General features: G+C 37.9%; 1 protein-coding gene across 1 annotated transcript in view; it reads left to right on the top strand.

The window, feature by feature from the left end:
• The first annotated feature begins 20,401 nt into the window (after positions 1-20,401).
• Positions 20,402-24,678, top strand: part of hivep1 (HIVEP zinc finger 1) — a 64,548-nt gene continuing 60,271 nt past the window's right edge. The window contains exons 1-2 of the mRNA XM_084130717.1: positions 20,402-21,174; positions 24,280-24,441. Coding sequence (XP_083986843.1) covers positions 24,402-24,441 — 40 coding nt within the window. The 5' untranslated portion in view covers positions 20,402-21,174; positions 24,280-24,401. The remainder of the gene's footprint in view (positions 21,175-24,279; positions 24,442-24,678) is intronic.

Here is a 24,678-nt window from a genome sequence, read left to right as displayed (position 1 = left end):
ATTTTTAGCAGGGCCTCTAAAATGGACTCGGTCCTCGGCTCCATTGTTTCATAACACGCTCTCGCCGCCCTTTGCAGCCAAACGCAGACAATGGAGCATCCTCGCCCCTCGCAGGCGCCGGACAAGGTGCCTCTCCTTTGTTCATCTCCTCGGGGAGTGTGCGCTCTGTCGGGACAGCAGCGGGCGGTCGCGTGCGATGACAGGTCAGCTGTCCGCTGCTGTCACCTACTGTCACCTACTGTCACCTACTGTCCCGACGCCAGACACAGATCACCGAGACAGTGTCACTGAGGATGCTAACATAAAACATCACTCCCTTTGACTTTTACCTGCATATCTGGACAATTCAGGCTCATTCCTGTCAGTTGCGTAATCAGAAAAAGCTGTTGGCCTTTATGTTTAGACATGGCTACATTTTGACTAACAAACTTTTTTGTGTGTTAAATATTTTCTGCCACTTGGTCTTACATTCTATGACATTCAAACATTTTGACGAGTGCTAATCTAGTATAATTATGATACTATTATAGTTTTTATTCATATTTAGAATTAGTTTTTATTTTTATATTTTAAAGTTTTAGTGATTTTGCAGTTTTTGTCATTTCATCTTTTTTTTAAATGTCTTATTTATGAGATACAAGTCAAAACTGATTTAAAAAAATCATAATTATTACATAAAAAGTCATAATTTTGACTTTTTATACCATAATTTCTGCTTTTTTATTTCATAAATGACTTAATTAGTATGTCATTATTCAGACTTAATTTGTCATAATTTCATTTTATCTCATAATTATGTTAATGTTATAATTTTATATCATAATTTAGATTTTGTCATACATTCTTTTTACCCTTAATTATGACTTAGAATGTAATCATTATGACTTTATATGTCATAATTTCAACTTTTTAATCTAATATTATTTTTTTTGCCATTTAATCATTTTTTAAGTCATTTATGAGATGAAATGTCGAAACTGACTTTTATAACTATTGAACTATTAACTATGACATAAAAAGTCATAATTTTGACTTTTTATCCCATCATAATCTCATAATTGATTTTGTGTGTCATAACTCTGATGTAATTCATCATAATTTCATATTTTTATCTCATCATCATGAGTTAATGTTATAATTTCAACTTTATCTCATAAATTTGATTTTTGTCATACATTTTTGTCATAAGTTTTGCTTTTTAACCTTAATTATGACCTAGTATGTCATTCTTGTGCATGACTTATGTCATAATTTCAACTTTTTAATCTTTTTTTTTTTTCATTTGATCATTTTAAATATATAGATATACATCACGTTAAACTACATTTTTAATTTAGTTAATGTTTATTTTATTTCAAGTAACTCAAATGTTTTTTATGGTTTGGCGTGGCTGAAGTGTTCCCTTTGCATAATACAAATCCTCTGTATTGTCCATAAACCAGCACAAGGGGGCGCCTGTGTCTCTCGCTCTCTATGCAGGAACAAACACACACACACACACACACACACAGCGAAGCATCCGCTTGTTTGCTGCCAAGATTAGTCGATCTAAAGCACTCAGGTCAAGTTCTTATATGTGGAAGGAAGACATCATTACCAGAGTCATTTTGTTTGGATCCCTCACAGTTACTGAGACGGCATTGTTTAATAAAAAGGAAAATGTTGGAGAAATATTTGCATACAAAGAGCCAAATTTCTGAGAATCTGAGAATCAAAAGTGACTGATTTTCAATGACTTCTGGGATTGCATAAAAGTATACATGTCAATTTGTCTAAAACTAGGCAAAGCAGCATAAAAATACATGGAACTTGCAGAAATGCATAATATTTACAATTATAAATTGTTTTCGTATAATTTAAATACTATTTCAAGTTTATATATATGCTGGATGTATTGTCTTAAAGTCACAATTATGACAAAAAGTAATAATTTTGACTCTTTATCATATAATTGTAACTTTTTAATCTCATAATTGACTTTGTCATAATTCTGTTTTAATTTCATCTTTTTATCTCATATAATCATGACTTAATATGTTATAATTTCAACTTCACATAATTTAGATTTTCTTTTGTCATAATGTCAACTTTAACCTCACAATTATGACCTAGTATATCATATTTATGACATAGTTTGCAATAATTTTGTCTTTTTATCTCATAATTATGACTTAATATATTATAATTTCAGCTTTTTATATAATAATTAATTATAATTATATCATAATTATTTTTCATATCAGAATTTTGACTTTTGTCATCATTTTGACTTTTGTCATCATTTTGACTTTTCATCTCATTAAAATGACTTAGCATGTCATAATCTCAACTTTTTATGTCATAGTTACGATTTACCAAAGCATGTTTTTTTGCTTTTCTTATTTAGCAGAAATGGGCTTCCATAAAAATCAGAGTAGTTGGATAATATATTATTGCCATTATTCTGGGAGGAGATTTCCTACCAGATCATTTTTGAGAGAAAAAAAAAATCTCTTAAAAGAGTCATGTGAGCACATGATCCGTGCTTGAACTCCACGTCATCATCGGTTCAACAGCAACCATCTCTGACTTTTCCCAGATTCCCTCCCACAGTTACGGTCCTCCGTGAGCGTATGAAATGCCAAGCGTGCGTCGATCCTCAGCAAACCCTTCGGTCCCCAAACCTTCACAATGGCTCCAGCTCTATCAGACATCAGCGCATGGATCTCACCTTCCGGTCTGACCCGGCTCTGACATTCAGGCTGTCCTAATGAGCCGTCAGCAATGTTTCTCCGCAGGTTTGGCGTCTCCCTGCCACCCTTCGCTCGGTGCAGCAGAGATGCTGTTTTTATCCCAGACATTCCAAGCAGTTCCACTGACCTTTCCATCGTGAGCCCTCGGAAAGCCCTGATTAGGTAGTAGGGGTGTAAGGCAACACAGAAGTCACGGTTCGGTACGTACCTCGGTTTTGGGGTCACGGTTCGATACGAGTTCGGTACATTTACATGTCCGTCCATCCCCCCAGATTCCTGACTGCTTGCAAAACAAAATTAAGGAATTGTTGATTTGTTACTCCAATGCTGCGCTGTAAACTGTAACACCTGTTTTCAAACATATTGGTTTAACATGATGTTGTGCGTAGGCAACAATGTAATTTTCTTTGCGCGCGAGAGTTCATTAACATGCGGTGACAATGGCGGATGCACAAAGTTCAATATTATGCTTTTAGTAGGAGAAAACGTGCCATCTACTGTACTGTACATCTGAGTCTACTTCCTCTCCACGAGAGGACAGCGAGTGAAGCGGCACCTTTCCATTTCCAGGACACGCATATTTCATCATTGGACTGTAGTGAGACTTCCATGACACAAATCGGCACAATGCCAAATTATTTTGTCTCATTATAACAGCGGAAACAGCTTAAAATACTCCATCATTTATGGTCATACAAAAAGTAACACACTGTAAAAGGTCTATTTTTATTTGCCTACACTCACAATAAAAACAAAACGTGCTTTTGTAAAACAAATAAAACAAACAGGATGCCGCTTTTTGCCGTCCTGGTTTCCTTTCCGTGAAGTCTGTGGAGCGCGAGTGGAAACTCAGCGTATAGGCTAATAGCAAGCTCTTGAATGCCATCTGAACTCTTGTTTTGGGTTGGTGCATAGATGCTCTTTTTCCTGTTATGGCGGTTAGCAAACAGCATTCTCAACCAAACTTTAACTAACTTGCTCGAGATTTTCTTAAACTGCATGACAGTAGTTGATCTGTAAGAGGAAAACGGAGCATAGAAGAAGACAATTTTGCGCGTACACTCAACATAGCGCCCTTTGAGGCAATGTTGAGAATGCAATTCAAATCGCGTTGCACTGTGAAATACGCTCAGACACATTTTAAGATGCAAAAAAACTATGGAAGCTTGTTCCCGCCACAGAATACTTTTTATCTCACAATTCTGACTTTTTTCTCACAATTGAGTGAAATAAACATGCAATTGCGAGTTAGAAAGTCATGAAAAAAAATGTTTTCGATCAAAATTGCACTTTATAACTCGCAATTTTCCTTGCTTTACCCCGGTCTTAAAGTAAATAGATGACTGTGAAAAATAGTAGTATTTAATTAAATACATTTATGGTGAGATTACTACATTGTATTTAATTAAATGCATTTATGGTGAGATTATTATATTTTCATGTCAATCTGTGTTCATTTTGACCCCGAACCATGCGCTGTCACTTTAATTCAGCGTGTGCAGCACAGCAAAAATAGACTCGGTGGGGAAACGATCTCTGCACTGCTGTATACGCATCGCACCTGAAACGCATTGCCGGACCGCATCCAAGTGTAGTGTGAAAGCTCTGTAGGCCTATGTGTGAAACGGGCGTATTGCTCTCTGATCTTACACATCACACTCCACTGTTATGGTGGCCATTTCAGTAGATTTACTCACTAACATTGCTGTGGAAACACAATAAGCATGGAAACTAAAAAATGGTAGTATCGTGCTACAGCGCACATTCTATCAGCTGCAGTTCTGGCGCCTCAGTCCCAAATTCCCAATACTGTACAACTCGACGTACATTCACATCACATGTTAATGCAGTGGTAGAGTTACACACTCACAGGACACTGCACTTATTCGCAATCACAAAAGTTCATTATTTGCTCGTGCTTTAAAGCTTTGCCGGGTAAACATTTCAATGGCGTTCTGTTCTGACATGATGCACTTTTTCTGAGCGTGTACGAAGCGCGCGCACTGCCAAACTGTATTTTTGTTGCGTCAGACCCATCTGCTAGCGATGGGGGGCTGAGACTGAGAGAGCTACATGTAGCTAAATGGAAAAATATGCACAAAACAAGCCACTTTTGCTGTTTTCATGAATACAAAAGTTGGGTGACCCTCCCCCTAGACTAAAAAAAGTTGGATGACCCTCCCCTCAACAAAGAATAAAAAGACATGACCCTCCCCTAATTTCCTCCAGTGGTCCATTCCATAAATACCGAATGGTCCCTTAATTCAATTTGTTGTTTACTGTCTCTTTGTAATCATTGATTTAAATTTACTAGCAATTTCTGAGTGAAAATAGTTTCCAAGTAAATCCTACAACAATTTTTTTTGCAAACACCCCTAATTATCTCCAGAACTTTTGCTTTTGTAGCAGCCGGAGTGGCAAAGAAGTGATTTAAATAACATCATAAGCAAGTTAGATATAAAGGAACACAATGAAAACTTCTTCTTGACTAAAAATAGATTCGCTACATGGAGATGCCTAAACTAACAGTTCTTCCAGGCAGTATCAAGGGGGGTAAAAGCAAAGTGAAAGGGTGTGAGTCATCAGCGCATACCCTCCCTAGTCTGGGTAAAAATACACACACAAACACACACTCTCAGAAGCATATGTCTCCACGCGCCACTGGTATTACCTAACTCCAAGAGTGGGCGGCAGCCAGCGCCATGTTTAATTCATCAACGCGGAATTAAATCAAGCGCAAAACTTAGAAAATCATTATTACAATCTCTTCTCTCCACCTTCATGTAATTTCTTTGCCAGGTTTGGTCTGCTATTCAGGTTTCTGAAGCAAAAATCAATCATACGTCTCATTAGTTATGAACAAAAGAGAATAAAGTTCACTGACTGTGCGAGCAAAGTTTTCTGTTCTGAATTACCAGTTGATTTATTTCAGCTAAAATATTGCAAAATTGCATGCCATTAAATCAGTGGTTGTCGACTGATTTTGCTTCACAATGTACATTTTACATTGGACATAAAAAAATATTTAAATTAAAAGATTTAATTTCAATGGTAGTAGCTAATAATTTATTGCAGAATTCCAAATTTGCAATTCATTTGTGATGAATTTGTGATGAAGTTGGATTGGATACACAGTCTGAGATGACTCCGTTTGCAATGTATAACCATATTTATTTAGCTGTTCTCAATGTGCACAATTTTATTGTTAATTGCATTTCATTATTTGCATTGTATTTTTAGAACAGACCCCATTTACCAACCAGCTGACAATCACTGCATTGTAAAATAAGTTAATAAAAGTTATTAAAAAAAGTTAAAAAAGGGGGCTGTAAGAATTTTCATGTATTAAACGCTTTTTATTGCCAATGTATGATCAGCTTGTAACGAACATTCAAAAACAAGACCTTCCCCGACTTCCTAGGTTGTCTATGAAAGCCAGACTGATTTTTATGTGAAGGACTCGGGACGTTTTTGCCGGGAAAATCAAAAGGATGTGACGTTTATGCACTAGAGAGCCTCTCTTCTCAACGATACATGAAACGAGTGACATACAATGTTCAGGATAATGCCAAAAGAGCCATTCTGTACATGTCAATGTGCCATGCAAAGAAAAGTGATTATTTCAAACTCGGCTATAGTCGCACATAGCCAGATCTATAGTCTATAGTTTCAGATATAGACTAGCCTACTTTATAATCCATCATAACTGTGTACTTTTAATTACCTCATCTGTCGACATGACGCCAGTGACTGCAGAGCTGGTGCAAACATATCCACATCACCATGATCAGATGCTTTCTTAACTGCTGCTTTCTCAAGGTCTCTGGACTAGTATGTTACTTGTGCACGGGTGCGAGCATGAGCAATAAGTTGCTGTCTGCAGTTCACTTAACGACCACCGGTGTCGCTAATATCAAGGTCTTCTGAATTCAATAGCCTCTTTAATAATACTAGTCATTTAAAACAGTTGCATAAAAACATAAAAAAATATACTGAAATAAAAAAATACAAAAAAAATAATATTGAAGTATAAAACAATATGCAAAGCCTGCTTGCATAATTATTGGATTGTGGAAGAGAATGAGCAAATAGGCCTACTTGTACATACTTGTGTTTTGGATGAAATGGAAGAATAGCTTAAGCTATTCACCAGATATTGTGCTGTTTTGCTTTAAAACAGACCGTAGAGACCAATAATGTACATGATGTAAGCATCTAAAACAGGGCTGTAATCTCATGTGACTCATTATACAAGAAGACCCTTCAGGTTCCTGGAATAAACACAAGCGTGTTCAGCCTACAGCCCACAGGAGGCGCTAGAGCACAGACTGGAGACGAGGGAAACGGACGTGGACAAACTGAGTTGACCTAAAAAAAAAAAAGTCTATACTATTATAATTGAATCACGCCAATGCTGTTTAATTTATTAATTTATTTATTTATTTATTTATTAACACAAGCAGTCTTCACACAGCTCTTCTGTACAACAATAGTTTTACTGTGAACGAGATCTCAGAGAAACATGGGAAAATAAGTGAACAATGACTTAAATATGGGTCTAAAACTAGCATAACTTCAGAAGACTTGTAATATTGCACACAACATTGTTCTTTAGGATGTTATTTGTTCTTTTTGGAGGGTCGGGGCACTATATATATTGATGTATGTAGAAGAGATTTTGTTTTGAGTCCCACCGAAAAATAACAACACAGGTTTGGAACTGCTTGAAAGTGAGTAAATTATAAGACATTTAACAGTTTTGGATGAACAATTCGTCAGATCAAAACTTAACCACATAATCATTTCATGTTTATGACAGTCTGAGGTTTCTGAGTTTCTGTTTTCATAGTTTAAAATTTATGGCTGTCTGGTGACATTGGTTTCTATTTCTTATAAAGATAAGGTGAAAGTGTCATCAAGACGTAATGTTCTTTTACAGAATTATATAACATGATTATATAAACTCATAAGTTTTATGTTTTACACAAATATATAAATATATTTTACACAAAACTGACTCTCAAAAAATTCTCTAAAGTATTTGTAGCAATGCCTTTTGAAAATTTGGAACTAATATAAAGGAGCCAGTGCTTATTATAATGATCCTTTTATTTTATAATTCTAATTTTATTGTTGTAGCAAAACGGTTCCTTACTTGACCTGTTTCTGTTAAAAAGTAGTAAAATAAACCTGGAAGGCTCTGTGAAGACTTCTGGTCGAGGGCATGTAAGGGACGAATCGTAGAGGCATGAATATATTGCATATTTTCTTGTGTCACATGCACTTCTGAAATCCCCTTTCTTCTCTCTCCCATTAGCATTTTAGTCTCCAGAAGTTTCTTGCTCAGCGGTAAAGCACCTTCATCGATCGGCACTGTGCTTCCAGTGGGGGCGTTTCACAGACAGTTACCCAGAGATGATGCCCTTTCTGCAGGTATGTGGCAGTGCTCTGGTCCCTTGAGCTGTAGAGATAGAGGAGGATTATTAGACGTGGTGTGTGGACCATAAATCAGATGATGTATGATCCAGTAGAAGTCTCCCCCGAGCAACGGGATTCACCCACTAAAGCCAGGATGGTAATAATGATCTTTTTCTTCTTGCTGGCAGGGTTTCGGCACGATTCCAGATCCATTCTGATGATTTAAGAGGTTAAAATCAGTAATAGCTAAACCGATTGCTTCATGGGTTCCTTGAACTGAATCAACATTAAGGAAGTTTTGCTTGAGAGACTTGGATTAAGTTTAAAGGCATGCTTTGGGTTTTTTTCAGCAGCTTCTAAGGCATGTTGCCAGAGACAATTATTTCAACTCCTTCTTTAGTTTGTAAAAACAAACAACAATCGCATTTACAGTAATGCAGTCTCATTTCTCTGGAATAAAAATCATTTGAGCAAATATATGAGTTTAATTAAAGGTGCACTGCGTAATTTTTAGCGGCAACTAGTGGTGATGTTGCGAATTGCAACCAACAAGATGTCGTCGTCTGAGAGTAGCCAGTTAAGCAATGAGGCTTCTTTACAAAGATAAATTAAGAAATTAGGTTTACTTAATTATTCAGTAAAACAATATGTTATTGCGAATATTATTGTTACTTGTTCATCATTGTGTCAGTGTTTTATTCGCTGACTTTTGCTAGCTTCTTTACACGAAGAACAACACAGTGATGAAACGCGTTTGTCCGTTTAGGGCCACTGTAGAAACATGTCAGCGCATTTCAATGTAAGGATAGAATGTAGATAGTGTGGTGAAGTGCTCCTTTAAGCATGACTCCGCCCCATGATTATTTAGCGGGCCTTATAAAGGGCATTTCCAGAGTGGTAGGATATGGCGTCATCCTTGCGTTCATCTGGGTGTCATGGTTGTTGGTGCTCGCTTGCTCTGTGTGAGCTGACTTTTTCGCGCAGCTGGTGTCTGTGTGGAGGTACGGAGCGTACTGCTCGAGGGTTTTTTGTTCCTCTACATTGCTGCTTAGTTCCAGTGTAGAAAAGGGAACCGATCGCATGTATAACCTGGCGTGCTGTGAGTGACTGCTACTTTACTGCTCGGTGCGTGAGGTAGGTCCATTGTATTGTGTATATGTGGGCATGGGACTGTATTTATTTTATAAATGTATGACGCGTGAATTCCTCTGTGAGTAAATGGGATGAGGGAATGGTCTGCCGGATATTCAAACGGAAGTCCGGCCGATCGGTATGTAAACCCACTCATGTCTTTATGTCCACTTTAAAGTAAAAGTATGTTTTTAATCTTGTTTCTTGTGTATTTTAGGCCATTAAAGAGGGCGCTTGATTGCGACGCAGCTTAGCCTCGACGCTGCTGTTTTGTTTCTAGCTGTTTTGTTTCCTTTTGTTTTGTTTCTATTTATTTTGCTCCTAGTAGTTGTTGTTTCTAGTTTTGCTTGCATGTGTTTTGCTTTCATTTGTTTTCATTTTGTTTTGTGTTCTTTGTCTTTACTGTCGGTAGCAACGGTACTTGTTTCTGTGTTTATTTGGCATTAACTGCCTATTGCTGGCAATATCAATACCAATTCATGCTGTTTGTTCATAGGCTGTTATATTCTTTTGTTAATTTGTTTTCTTTTTCTTTCACAGGAGCAGGGGTGACCCAAAAGCGGGCAGGCTAGCCGTCCTGTGCATGGTGAACAGAAGTTCTCCTTGAGTATGCGGTAGAGGTTTTCTTGTAGTGGATTTCACAAGTGTGTGTGTGTGCTTTGGAAGTTTTGGGCACGGTGTACTCCTTGCGGGCTGATTCGAGGCCTACTGCTCAGCCTGTCCAGCTAATGGTGCACCCCAGCTCCCTCACGAGAGTCGACATGTCTGTTTACTGATTGAACTTCGTTGCTCATATACAAAGTAGTGGCCTTGCCATCCAGCCCCATTGTTTGACTGACTCTAGTACCCTTTTTAAAATAATTTATGATCATTAAATAAAGAATTATATATATTTTTGTACGTATTCACGTCTCAGTGTCTTGTGATTGTGGGAGGGAGAAACGAACTTGTGTGCCCCTTTTTCTTATGGGTAGTTAATTCTGGGGTGGCGTAGTCGTGATTCATTATAGCTCTGTATTTGATAGCGTGCCCGTAATCATCCAATGCTCTCGCATATCGCCACAATAGAAATGGCTCATTCTAAGATAATAAAAACATAACAGTTCATTAAGTAAGGTCTTTTAACACCACTGAAAACATAGTTATGTATATGATATTCCATTTCTGAATATTACACAATGCACCTTTAAACTCTTCAGAATGCATTAGTCCATGACTTTTTAAAAGTGCATTACTGTAAACATGGTTTTACAAGCGGAGGGACGAATCAATAGCAGGCCTCTCATGGTGTTTATAGAGTTCTACTTGTTTTGGAACAATTTGGAATTTTGCAAACCACAAACCGGAATCAAACTGAAATGTGGAGTGATTTGATTTATATTCATTTTGGGAGTAAATGGAAAAGCTCCGGCTGATATTTTCCTCACTCTCTGCATTTATCTGTATTGGTCTTTATTTGGCATGTTCCGTTGAGACGTCAGCCCTACCGACAATCTGCCTGCTGGTTCTCCTGGAAATTTTGACTCTGTTCTGCATTTGGTAAAGACTGGATTCCCTGAAATGTTGCCTCACCGTTGTTTAAATGTTGTATCTGACTTGTCTTAAAAATGGAAATATTAAAAAAGTCATGACAGTGATTTGAAGTCATAAAGAAGCACTTTAATTCCCAATTGGCGACAAATAAAACCCATTCTCGCTGCTTTCCTGCTTTAAGTTTTCTTCTAATGACATTCCAGTCACTTACAGATGGAAAAGAAGGACTTTTTTTTTTCTCCTCAAACTGGTTTGGTGAGTTTTTCCCCCCTAAAAAAATCCCCTTCTTTTTTTTTTGTCAAGACATCTAGGCTAAAGATTTTTCAGTCTGTCATGCTGGATGGGACATTTCCATTGGTAGCCATAGAGGAATGCAGATGCTAAGTATTTTTACAGTGATGCATTTAGTCCATTTTAATTTTGTGTTTCATCTTTAAAACAACTATTATTCATTTTCACACAAATTATGATTACAGGAGCAGATTATCAATTAATAAAGACTCGCTGTGCACCTTGACCCCAAAACACTTTTACCGTAGTGCATTTTAAGCATATACGTTTAAATTTTGGCACATGAACAGCTCCATATTAATGGATTTTCTGATGCTCTAAACTTGCTCAGTTGCTCAGTTTGTACTTGTGATTCGAGGAACTCTGGTACTAGGATTGTGAAACACGACACTTGACAGACAAGCTCAACGCGTTGTAGAAACAAGCTGAAATGGCGTGGTTGCTTTTTTTTTATCTCACATTTGCTTTTGCTCACACTATTGGTTTAGTATAGAGTTTTGTTACATGTAAACTGAAAATTCACAGTTGCTTGTGGTGGAAGAGCAATCGGAAGATATGTGAGAATGTGTAGTGGTGTTACGGGAAGACATAATAGTATGTGTAAAAATGAATGAATTTTCAGTTTACATGTAACATACATTTCTGCAAAAATAAATATACTGTATAAGTAAAAATGTTCAGTTTCTTTTTGTGTAATACAATATTGACTTTTCCCAGTAAATATTTACCTATTGTTAAAATCTGTATCTGAAAAGCTCATTCAGCTAGACAAAACAAAGACATTCTATAGACAAAGACATTCTTGTATATTGTAGAAAGCAGTCAATGTCAACAAAAAGTTGAAAAAACATACAATTTGTATAACAAATACTTCCATGGCGAAAAAAACCCCCCCATCTAAACATTTTGACCAAAAAAACTTTCTATTTTGATGTCATTGGCCAATCTACTGACACAATAACTAGTTTTGAAGCATGAGTCAAATGTTTTTGGCTACATTTTGCATTTCTGATGTTCCAGCAAACAGTTGTGACAATTGCACTTACAGTTTAGAGAATTTTAAGACTATTTCGAAAAATGTGCCAAAATAACTGGACTAACCAGCGGACCAATCACATCTCAGAGTAACTTAAATGTTGGTTTGGTCATTCTGAAATGCCTGAGCCAAAGTCTGTCATCAAAATGATTTGGTTTAATTCCCTCCGAGAAGCGTCTCACATGATTGCGTTCCCAAAAACCAGCATCCGAACGCAGCTACTTCCATTTTATTACCGATATTTTACACCAATTTCCAAGGAAGTGATGATTTTGTTCTCTTGAGTAAATGTTGGGATGATATTTCCATCCAGAGGTGCATCAATTTTAGGTAAAGATCTTGTATTGACAATGCAAGAGTCCAGCTCTCTGTAAAGTCTCCTCCAGCACATCCCAAAGACTTTCAATGAATTTAAGGTCTGGACTCATGTGTGAAAATTATTCTTCATGCTCCTCACAACCATTCTTTCACAGTTTGAGCCTGATAAATCTTGACTTTGTCCTCCTGGAATATGGCCATGATGTGTCTTCCTACATGGTTGTTTAAGAAATGAAAAGCTACACACTCCTCAATTAGGGTTAGAAGAACTGTTGGCAAACATATAACATGCTAGAAACATAGAATCACTGCAATAATAATCCAATCATAGGCACTTAAGCATTTGCCTATTTAAATCCAAACATCATTTGGGGGCCGGGCAGTGGTTTTTCATGGGATTGGGCCAGTTTTTAAATCATTTTAAAACTATTTGTCAGGAGACTCCCTCATCTAGACAGACATATTGGAAATGGCTTATATATGAACCAGATCCAAACTGAACACTTATGAATCGCAAACATCTCTCACCAGTGCAGGCCATGCGTCATTGTCTGAATCATATCGGCAGGGCCACCTGTGGGCTCTGCAAACACACTATAAAACAAGTCTGCTCAAAAGACGTCAAAACTTTGGAACGTGAGGAAGGTGAAGAGGAGACCATTCTAAAACAAAAGTAAAGAAATAAATCAAGAAAGGCAGATTAAATAGAACTTAATTGATTGAGTCCATACGGAAAGCAGCATGCATTAGGAACACCTGCACTGCCGTCCGGAGTGAAATCACACGTAATGCAACAGTCTAGCAGATGGCTGGAAACAGAGGTCAAATGCCAGATGAATGAAGTACAGAGGAGATTCTGCTGTCTGAAAAAGCACTTAGCACTGTTGCTTTAGGTCAGATCCCAGAGTGAAGACAGATGAGGAAGGACCCCAGAGAGGAGAAGACAGAAACCGGACAGTAAATGACCTTGGCACAGTAATAAAACGAGGATCACACAGCCACGAGCTCGTAAAAAGATTCACAGTGTTGCTATTGATATCACACTTGTGTATACAGACAGCGGCCTTCCTTTTCTCATTAGGACTGTTTGGGATATTCCAAGGTTTTCCGAAATATAGTGTCGTTTGTTGATCCCACAGGCATGTTTTCATGAATAAATTTCATGCCACTGAAATGTAAGCAGATTTTAACAGCAGGGATATAATGGCAGTATTGTGGTCTTGGTTGCCAATATTAGAGGCCTTTCTTTTTTATAACATGAGAAACGACAAAAAGAAGATAGTTTGTGATTTGTTACTGAATACGGTACTTATTTACATTGTTTACTAATAAAGTACCACTGTATTTTTTTTTTTTTTTTTGGACAATGGTATTACCATGTTGTTTTAACAGTACCAAAATACAATAGTAATGTTGAAATCAAAGATTTATTTGTCAGGTGTGCAACTGTAACCAGTCCTACTCGACTCGGGATCACCGGCGTGTGAGGTGGGTCTTCTAACAAGGACGCTAAAGACCACAGCCCCTAGCGTTAGTCGCTAACATGCCTTTTGAAGCCAGGGAGTGAGGTTTACATGCACAGCTCTTACGTTACACTCACCCCCCTTCACCTCACTTTCATCCGGGTCACGGCACCAAATCAACCTACTCCGAGCGGGATTTGAACCTGAGTCTCTGGCATAGGAGGCGGGGGTGCTAACAAGGACGCTAAAAACAAGGGGTGAGGTTCACACTTTTTGACATGAAATGTATTAAAAAAGAAAGAAAATAAAAATAAAAGAATGCTGGAAAAAAAATATTAATAAAAATAATCCAAATAGCCTACCATGTTTTTTCTTTGAAGTATCTTGGAATACCATGGTAGCATGTGATAATCTTACAGTACCATTGTGTGCATTAGCATCTGATCCAATTACTGTACTGTATAAGAAAAACACATTCCAGAACTCTGGATGACCAATATCCAGAGCTTTAAATTGGCCAAACTCTCTTAGATGCAGGGCAATTGAGTGTCAGCCCTTTTGTCTGAACGTGGTGTGGGGTGGAGGGACGAAGAAGGAGGGGCGGGGCGTGGGAGTCAGGCAGTTGCCGTGGCAACAGCCTCGGTTATGTAACATCATATGGTGGTGTGTAAACAAAGAAGTCAGTGCAGTGATGAGAGGATGGGCTTCCCCCGCCCTCCGCCACTTAAAAACATTACAGCACATAACATCATATCCACATTACATAAAGCCGCTCTGCAGAGCCCATCGGACAGTAAAACACTTGACTACAGATTGAGTTATCTGGGCTGACTGACCATCACGGTTTTAAAAATAGTTTGCATATGAAAACAGACATGGTTTCAGTGCTGATAACAGAACGATAAATGATGTCGATAGTCAAATTGAGTTATGCATGATCCTGATTTGACTGGGATAAACCACACATTGTTTTTCTGACCGTTTTTTTTTTTTTTTTTTTGCTTGAGGATCCTTTGCAGCTATTTCTTGCTACTTTCTAAATAGATTGTTTTTGCCAATTTAAGAAGGAAGGAATGTGAGAAAGCAGGAGTGAAAGAAAAAATGTGAGAGTGATTGAAGGAAAATGTGCAAGAAAGAATAAAAAGTGAAAAAAGTTTAAAAAGAATGTGAAAAGAGCAAAAGGAAAGAAAGATAACAAAAGGGAGATTTGAAAGAAAGTATGAACATATCAAAAGAAAATAAATGCAAAAGCAAAAGAAGGGCAAGAACAGCAAGAACATGAAAAATAAAGTTAAAAAGTCTAGTGAAAGTATGATAGATCATTAGACCGTTAAAACGATAGACAGACAGACAGACAGACAGATAGATAGATAGATAGATAGATAGATAGATAGATAGATAGATAGATAGATAGATAGATAGATAGATAGATAGATAGATAGATAGCAAACACAAGTGCATCCATGTGATTTGAGGAAGAGGGACTCAGGTCTTGCGGTCTACAAGCGGCTCATTGTTCGTAACAGTGAGACAGGCACATGTCGTCCTGCTCTGAACTCCCTCCAAGTTATTAATAGCTCCAATCTCCCTTTGCTTCTAGTGTGGAAGCGCCAGTGGCTGGAGCTAAGAGGAGACTTGCTTCTGTTTACTGGTATTGTGTGAGAACTATTAGGCCTATATTAAACAAGCCCACCCAAAAATAAAAATTCTGTCATAATTTACTCTCCCTCATTCCAAACCTGTATGCATTTCTTTATTCTGCAGAAGATATTATGAAGAAGGTTGGTATCCAAACAGTTTTGGTTCCCACTGACTTCTGTTGTATGGACAAAATATATGATGTCAAAAAAATCAGTGGGAACTGAAACTGTTTGGTTATCAACATTCTTTAAAATATCTTCTTTGTTTCCTGTTTAAGATAACCCCAGAAACAGAGCCACAGTGGTTTCCTCGATTGCAGCAACATCTTTATGTATGACAGATATTTTGCGCCAATTTCCCAGGAAGTGACGATTTTTGTTCTCTTGAGCACATGGAAACGCTGCTTTATATCCAAATGTTTTATGTGATATAAAAAATTTGTGCACAAGTTAAATTTGCAACTTTGGATGGAAACATGCTTTGTTGTGTGGAGCTTATGCTTAAGTGAGTGGCTACATGACATCTAAAGTACGTAAATAACATAGATAGATAGATAGATAGATAGATAGATAGATAGATAGATAGATAGATAGATAGATAGATAGATAGATAGATAGATAGATAGATAGATAGATAGATAGATAGATAGACAGACAGACAGACAACTAATAAGTCCTAACATGCTCCATTTCATAGTTAGGTTTCTTTCCAGAGTACAAGAACTTCAAATTAAGTTGTTTATAAAAAAGGCACTACAATGGAGTCTTGCACGCGTGTTGAAATATATATTTTTTAAGTGATTTGTGAATTGAAAATCAAATGTAAATAGCCTTTCCCTTCTCCTTGTAGTTACTAGAGGTTTTAACATGGACTACACATTGGATGCGCAGCAGTGTTACAAAATGTAGCCCTGCTAGCTTCCATATGCTAACGGCTAATTTGTTTATCTTTAAATAGCCTCTAATCAGAGATAGTGAATGTACAGGAGATCCAAAGCTGACACACTATTATTATGTTCGGTGAGCATTCGAAGGCTTCAGCGGCGTGTAAGATGACACTGATTTCTATCCGCGCTGGATGAAGTGCTAGCTAGGGTATATGCAAATAGCTTATTATTTTTGATGTGGTGCGTCTGAAACACGATTGCTCCCAGAGGACGTCTGTACAGACTCCAGAATGCACTTAGGATCACACTGCATGTCACGAAACCAGCGGCGCACACGTCTCTCGCACCGCTCAGGGGACGATGCCACACGCCTCATTCAGTGGATGTTGACAAACTCCAGCTAGAATTACAGGCAATTACAGATATGTTGATATGACAAGCTGTTCTGTATTACAGTGATTTCACCATCATTAATGTAACACACAGCGTTTTAGCGTGTTTTTATGAAATGGCAACAGCAACAATGTTCAAAATAACCATTTTTAATACATAATCATTCAGTATATTCAGGTTTATGTTTAGATCATTTCTGAAAACAAGATACCCAACAAGAACGAAGATAGAAAAGCAGTGATTAAATAACTAATTTGCTATATTGACTAATAGTTTAGTGTGGCCTAAAGTGATGCAAGTCTTTAAAGACAAAATAGGTTTTCTCTGGAGGAATGTGCACTAATGAATCATTCTCAATAAAATCAGGAGTGTGTATTAAAAATTAAATTAAAAAAGTGAGCAAATAGGGTCTAATTTGACTTTATGTTTGCTTAAGGGATTCATGCAGAAGATAAAAAAAACTCAAAGGCAAATTCTAAGTAACCTAATTAACTAATATCTCTCATTTAAAGTCGGCATTAAAAGGAAGTTGAGATAGTTTTTTTGTGATGTATATCGGAGTGAAGCGGCTTCACAAACTAGAAAGAATCTGGGGCGGGGCTTGATTTTGTCTATTGGGATTTGATTGGATGGTTGAATGGTTGTGGTTTGCTATTGGTGGATCTCATGTGAGTGACAGGTCGCCCCGCCCTCGTCATTAGAGAAGAGAAGAGATATCACTGCAAGAGGGAGTGGAAGTGATTTTGATAACAGATAAATCATTTATGATAAATAATATTCTCAACTGTCAATTTTGATTTCATGGTGACTTTAACAAAAGTTTGTAAACATTTTCAAGCTAACTTATTTGGGAGAAACAGCAGAGGCATAAAATGTAGGGTGCCATTTTTGTAATTCATGGTGGTTCAAAGCGAGTGAGTCATAGACATACTAATATGTTTATAGATATCTCCACTGTAGGCCATCATCATTTTCTGGAAAGCTCCTTTGAAGCGATCTGTTTTGGGAAAAGAGATATAGAAATAAATGTGAATTGAAAGGAATCAGTATTTTTATGCATCAGTATCATAATAATATGCAATAATTATTACGTGCACTGATGAATCATTCACAAAAAGTACGTAAGTATGTCCTAAGTTTGCTTTAGAGATTCATGCAAAGCTGTAGACCAAAAAACAACAACTCAAAAACAAATTCTAACCAGCTTCGTTAACTAATATCGCTCAAACAATTTAACAAAAGTTTGTAAACATTTTCAAGCAAACTTATGTGAGAGGAACAGCAGAGACATGAAATGCAGTGTGCCATTTTGTAGCGTGTGGCGTTTGAAGGCGAGTGAGTCAGAATGTGGAGCGTGTGCGGGCGGCTGGCTGTCACAGAGGCTTCTCTGAATGGAACATCATCACCCCCTCAAACCCATCGGGTGCTCAGCACAGGGACCACCAGTGTGACGTGCATGTGCTCTGCGACAGCAGTCTGTGGGGGGGTTTGTTCTATGCACCAGCTGAAATTAAACACGTGCAGTTGGATCCAAAAATCTGACATCAGAAAGTGCAACTAATTTTCCTAATGTATCCCGGGGCCCCGGTGCCGGTTGTTGTTGTGGGCCCCGAGAATCATCACCAGCTTTCTCCCCTCTTTAGCGACAGCCCTGCATGAACTAAAAATACTTCTAAAGCATTTACTAATTTTACTTAATGTTAAATTCAACATTTAATAATACATTGTTAAAATTAAACGTTGTGTTTGTTAATATTATTTCATGGACTTGAGTAAAATCAATATGAAATCAAAATTGACGATTCTTTTTTTAATGGAATATGCAGGAAAAATGATCCATGCACATCATTATTTGTGTAAATTCATGTGCCCTTGTAATCTTTAATCAAAATCACTTCTCCTCCCTCTTGAAGCTCTTCTCTTCTCTGATGACGAGGGCGGGGCAACCTGTCACTCATCACAACCTGATCCACCAATAGCAAACCACAACCATCCAATCAATTCCCCATGGACGAAATCAAGCCCCGCCCAACATTTGTTCTTGTTCAAGAAGCCTTTTCACTTGAATACGTCACAAAAGGACGAAAAGATTGTTTCATGCTGACCTTAACATGAACTAACAATGAACTGGCATAAAAATAAATAGGCCTACTGTAACAAACATAATTGCTCATTGTTAGTTGATGCATTATGACGTTAACCATTGATAACTTTTTGTATAAAATGTTACCACAAAACCTGATGATCATGATCTCCAGCATGATTTGAGACGTTCCAATAGCATCTTGTGCTTCAGTGAAAGCTGGAAAATCTGGAGTCACATGATCAGTGTTACTAATTCGATTAGTGATAGTAGTCTTTTTCTTTACATTTTGGAAACTCCCAAAACTTTCTGTTTATCCAAAGATGAAAGAAATCCCAGATTTTCAGTGTGCCAATGATCCCACTGTTTGTGTGTGCTTGTTTTGGCATTTAAATATAGAATATGGAGTGTGAGATAGGGAGAAAGAGAGAAGCAGAGAAGAGGAGAGTGCATATATATATATCCAGCGTGATGCTGTTCGCCCCCTATTCTTCGTCACCAGCACACACATGTATGCGTCCATGTGGGCTTGTTGCTGGAGGAAGGACAGAACAGATAGTCACCTCTTCCACCTTCATTAAAAGTGCTATTTATATTCTCAGGGCTGACCTTTTTCATTAAGTGATGTGTCATTTGTGAACACAAACACCCGTGGACGTATTGCGAGACGCTTTGAATGTGGGTTAAAAATAGCCGAGCAGAATTATTTGTGTTATCTGGTGGTGATGTCTCAGGGAGGCTTGGCATGATTTTGGCGGATACCTGGTGTCCTGTGGTCACACACACACATCTGAAGCTTGAGGTCAACATTCAGTGCATCGCTTTTTGCAACCAAGGCAATCGCTTATATATTTAAAGGAAATAATGGCATCAATTATTGTGAGAACAACCAAAACATCAATTAATAGATTAGTTTTATTTTTTTAGCACAATTCCTGCGTTAAAGGCTGGTTTTAATGCGATTATTATTGCTATTTTGGAAAGGTATTGATTAGTTGGTTTGACATGTGACAGATTGAACTGCAATTGCAGATGACAAAGCATTTATTTATTCTTTCTTTTGGGTCTATCTTCTGAAATACAATTTTTCATAGAAATGCCATTCTTATATCTCCACTATAGGCCATTAGCATGCATTTTAATGCTTGCCATTTTCTGTAAAGCATGAACTGATTTGAATCATCATTATGGTAATTATAAAAATAATTATAATTATTTTGAATTAGAATATACGTATCATAGCTAAAGGGAATATATAGTAAACTATTTATATTTATACATTCATTGGGAATTTATACATCACCTTGGACATTCTAATTTATTATTGGTGGATGTATTTTTTTGTATTCACTACACTGTAAGAAATTGTTTAAAAAAAAAAAAATTAACAATCTAGTAGTACACTAAAACTGCTTTTATTCACTTGCACTGATTCTCTGTTTAAACACAAAATGAACTTGAGTTCCTCCTAAGCTCCTCCTTCCTCCTTCGAATGTACTGCAACAAATCTCAACGATCTGTTAAAGGAATAATGGAATACCTATAGAAGCGTGGATATCTCCAATATTACTCGTTTTAAATGCAATATCAAACAACTTAACGCTGACAGTGACATCAGCGCACGTTTTCCACTTAGAAACATCAGTACTAAAACGAGCATATTCGGTGCTTTCAGTTTTGCATGACTGTGAAACATTACATTTCAAGCGTTTACATTTCAGATATGATTTTGCGTATGATCATTACATCGCAAACACACTCTGTGCGGCATTCTCCATTGTTTGCCTGGATATGTGCGGGAAAGCCCAGCGCTGGTTGAGGGGCACAACGTGACCTAACAAACAAGGAACCTCCGGGAACACCGTCAGTCCTGAACTATGCGCACAAGGGCCCGGTCCGAGGGGTTCCGCGAGAAACGACACTTTGGAAATGACGCTCACAATGTGTTTTTTTGCAAGTGCTGCTCGGTAAAGGCGCATTCATTTCGTGTAAACGTAAACTTTACAAGGAAGGTTGACAATAATAGTCACTCGGATAGAGCTTGGCACGTTTTATTCAACTGGTCCATCGGCCGTCGGGACACTCCCTGAGCGCGTTTGCTTGGCTTGGGAGGCGGAGACGGGACCCCCGTTGACGTCAGTGGGCCTGTCGGTTTCCTGCAATAGAAAGTGAGAGAAGATAGAACGAGAGACAGGAAAAAAACAGACCTCTGACCGTTGAAACCCTTGACAACAGTTCAGACTGCACCTGTAAGTACCAAAAGTTAAGAAATACACGCGTCTTAATAAGCGTTTGGACGCATGGTCCAGTGCGCTGCAAACGCATGCGGTGCGTAAACGCATCTCCAAGTGCTGTTGTTTTGGGACACAGTGTTTCCAAAAGATGTGATGGGTTGTTTAAACTTGTGAGCATGTTTGTGTGAGTTTTATGCTGATTTTGACTGGTGTAGGTCGCTCTGTACTGAGCCGGCCCGTGTTTTGTATCTCGCCGAGAGCGCACGTCTCCAGAATCCTAATACACGGGGTGTAAATGTTTATCAAGCCCGCAACGCTGTTGGAGAGAGTCGCCGAAGCACCGACCGCGGCGGCAGGTAAGCGCCAAAACACCTTTCCTCGGCCATGGGATGCAAACGACCGCGTTTCGGATGCGCTTTGCACGTCCTCGGCTGGTTTAAAGGGCATTTTGTTGTCGAATTAGGGAAGTGTTTCTCGTTCATGTCCTGTTGCAGAGGGGTTTTCCCCGGCTCCGCCCTCTTCATGTGTTTCTTAAAGGCAGTAATGCGCCATTCATCCTGTACGCACCTGGATTTGGCGCTGAACTGTGGCATGTTCGCGCAGTGGCTTTTTCTTGGAGAAGGTTATGGTTTTGTATCCGTTAGGTTTGGACACATGGTGACTCATCGCATGCGGGTCTTATAGGCTGTAAGCATGTCAGATTGGCAATGGCATGGTCTGTCTTACAGGAGCAACCCCTGTTTAAGTGCCATTTCCTTTTTTGCCAGTGCATGCATGCCAAGTAGGCTACACTGTATGTCCCATCATCTGCAGCAGTTTCTGTTGGCACCGTTAGGCTGATTTCAGGGTGTTTCCTAATGGCTTGATTGACAGATTCTTGTAACATTTTGCATTTATGCATTTGACGGATGCATGGCAAGGCATGCATTTTATTAGTATGTGTGTTCCATGGAAATCAAACCCCTGACCTTGGCATTGCCAGTCCTATTTATTATGAGTTGAACCAAGAAAACAAACAAAGAAAGAAAAAGAAAAAACGGCACCTCAGGAGTAACATTGTAACATTTCAATTCTGCAATTATGTGGTATTCAAATTCGGCAGTATCATTCTGCAGTAACATTGTAACATTCAAGTTTTGAAACAACGTAATATTCAAATTCTGTAGTAACACTATTTCAGTATGTGAACGTTACAATGTCATTTTCAAATGATACAGTAACATTCTAATTCTGAAACAATGTAAGATTCAAATTCTGCAGTAACATTCAAATTATGAAATAATGTAATATTCAAATTCTGCAGTAACCTTGTAACATTCAATTCTGAATTAATGTAATATTCAAATTCCACAGTAACATTTTAACATTCCGATTCTGCAAAAAATGTCATATTCAAATTCTGCAGTAACATTGTAACATTCAAATTCTGATTATTTTCAGATTTTTTCAGATTTTCTGATTATTCTAAATTATTTTACTCTTCTTATAATTGTGAAACTACATGGAATATTTTTCAAAATATATCATCATATGTACATTAATATATATATATATATATATATATATATATATATATATATATATATATATATTAAAATATTATGTGTTGATTTAAAAAATATATAAACACACATTATTTATCAACATTTTCAGATCATCCTAGGACAGTCCTTGAAAAAAACCTGTTCCTCTAATCAAATGCACCTCACTATTAGAGGCGTCATGTCTTGAAATGGATGCGTCAAATAATCCAAAATGTGCTGTGCAGGAGGGCTTACTGGACCACGAGTGAAAAACACTATTCTAGGAGTGTGTGTGTGAAACCTGGTGCATGCGCTTTGTGTGTAAGTGTGAATGCTCAAATCCTCGGGGAGGTGATGTCATTGCCGTCGAGCTGCACTCGGTGGGAAATCATACACACTCGTAGTAAGCGTTATGTAATGTGTTGAGACGGAACATTCGTGTGGAATCTGGCACTCGTTGTGACTGGATGCTGGCGGGATGCAAGGGCGAGGCATGTCAGATGGAACTGAGAAACATATAGAAACAAAAACCTCCTAAACGTTGAAACAAAGAGCGTCTTGTGTAGAATGTGGGGAGGGAATGCATCTAGTCCTGCAGAGCCAAGAAATGCACTTGCCATTTCGAGAGCTGCAGTTTTAAAATGTTTTGAAGTCTGGTGATATTTATCATGGACAACAAGTCAACATTAGTGCGAGAGGATATACATCAACCTGGCTGATTAATTGCCTATTTATCTGCATGGATAGAGTATAAACCGTATGAATTTTAAATGTATTTTGTGTAAAATATTTGCTATCATCAGTCTAAATTATATTGTATATTAGCATTATATCTGCCAACTTTAGCTTTAGATTTCAGTAAAGATGTGCCATTAAAAATGTATCAGTTAACAGTCAATCTCTTCTCATTGCATTTATGATTTGTATTAGAGCCGTTCACCATAAAGAAAGCATTAGAGGGATGTTTTGAATTTGCATTGCTCCATTATTTTCATTTATGTTGAATTAACCTTTACTAACCAGGGTTGTGCATTATTCAGAATTAAATGTATGCCTTTTAAATCCCAATTCATTCCAACTGTGTTTTTTAATGTTTAGGAAGAATATGGTTTCTATTTAAATATATAAAATAATTTTTTAGATGCTATATTGTATCTTACACATTATGAAGTCATTTTTGAAAAAAATGGTTATGATGCTGTATGGCTAAAGTGACAGTTCTGAACTTGGTAAATATTTAGAAATATGTCTAATTTTGAAATGATTCAGAATTTTGAGCCCAACCTCACTTTTGAAATTCCCTGCAGTCTTTGCAAGATGTCAGAGATGACAGTGTGATTTCTCAGTTTGATGTCAGAGATGTGTGTAGAAGTGCAGTTAGTCAATGCATCGACGGCAACAGATCATTTAGATCAGAAATCTGATTCCTGCACCAGATCACCATATGATGTGTGTCAGTCCACCTAGAAAATCACACTAGTGATCCGTCACAGCAGAGACGGAGGACGCCACGGTTGAGTCGTTTCCAGAAGCAAGAATGTGTGTTTGTGGCCTGTTTTGCATTTGCTTGAGTTTATTTGTCTCTCATCCGTCCCAGATGCGCAGAGGGTGTCTTTCCTGTGCGGAATAGGAGATTGTCTTTCCTCCCTGCGATCGCCCGCATTCCATCCAGCATCTTTCCATACGATGTTTCACTGAGCCTGCGGAAAACCACCCACAATGCCACGTACGAAGCAGAACAACCCCAAAAACCTGAAAGGTAAGTGTTCGCTTCCGTTTGACCAGACTTCTGTTTGTTTATTGGGTCGCCCCCTTTCACAGGTTTCGATGCGGTCGCAAAGTGTCTCTTTTAAAATGTCTGTGAAGTTCGTAAAGGGAAATGTTTGTATAGTTAATGCAAAAGCGTAGGGTTCCCAGTCAAACCAGTACATTCATTTACGTGGCTTGGACAATTGTTTTTTGTCAAATGAGAGCATTAACACATTTATTTTCCACA

The sequence above is a fragment of the Abramis brama genome (genome assembly GCF_963993115.1).
Source record: "Abramis brama genome assembly, chromosome: 12".
In the NCBI taxonomy this organism is placed as follows: domain Eukaryota; kingdom Metazoa; phylum Chordata; class Actinopteri; order Cypriniformes; family Leuciscidae; genus Abramis; species Abramis brama.
The sequence above is the reverse complement of the archived record's forward strand: the minus strand, read 5'-3'. Positions and strand labels throughout refer to the sequence as shown.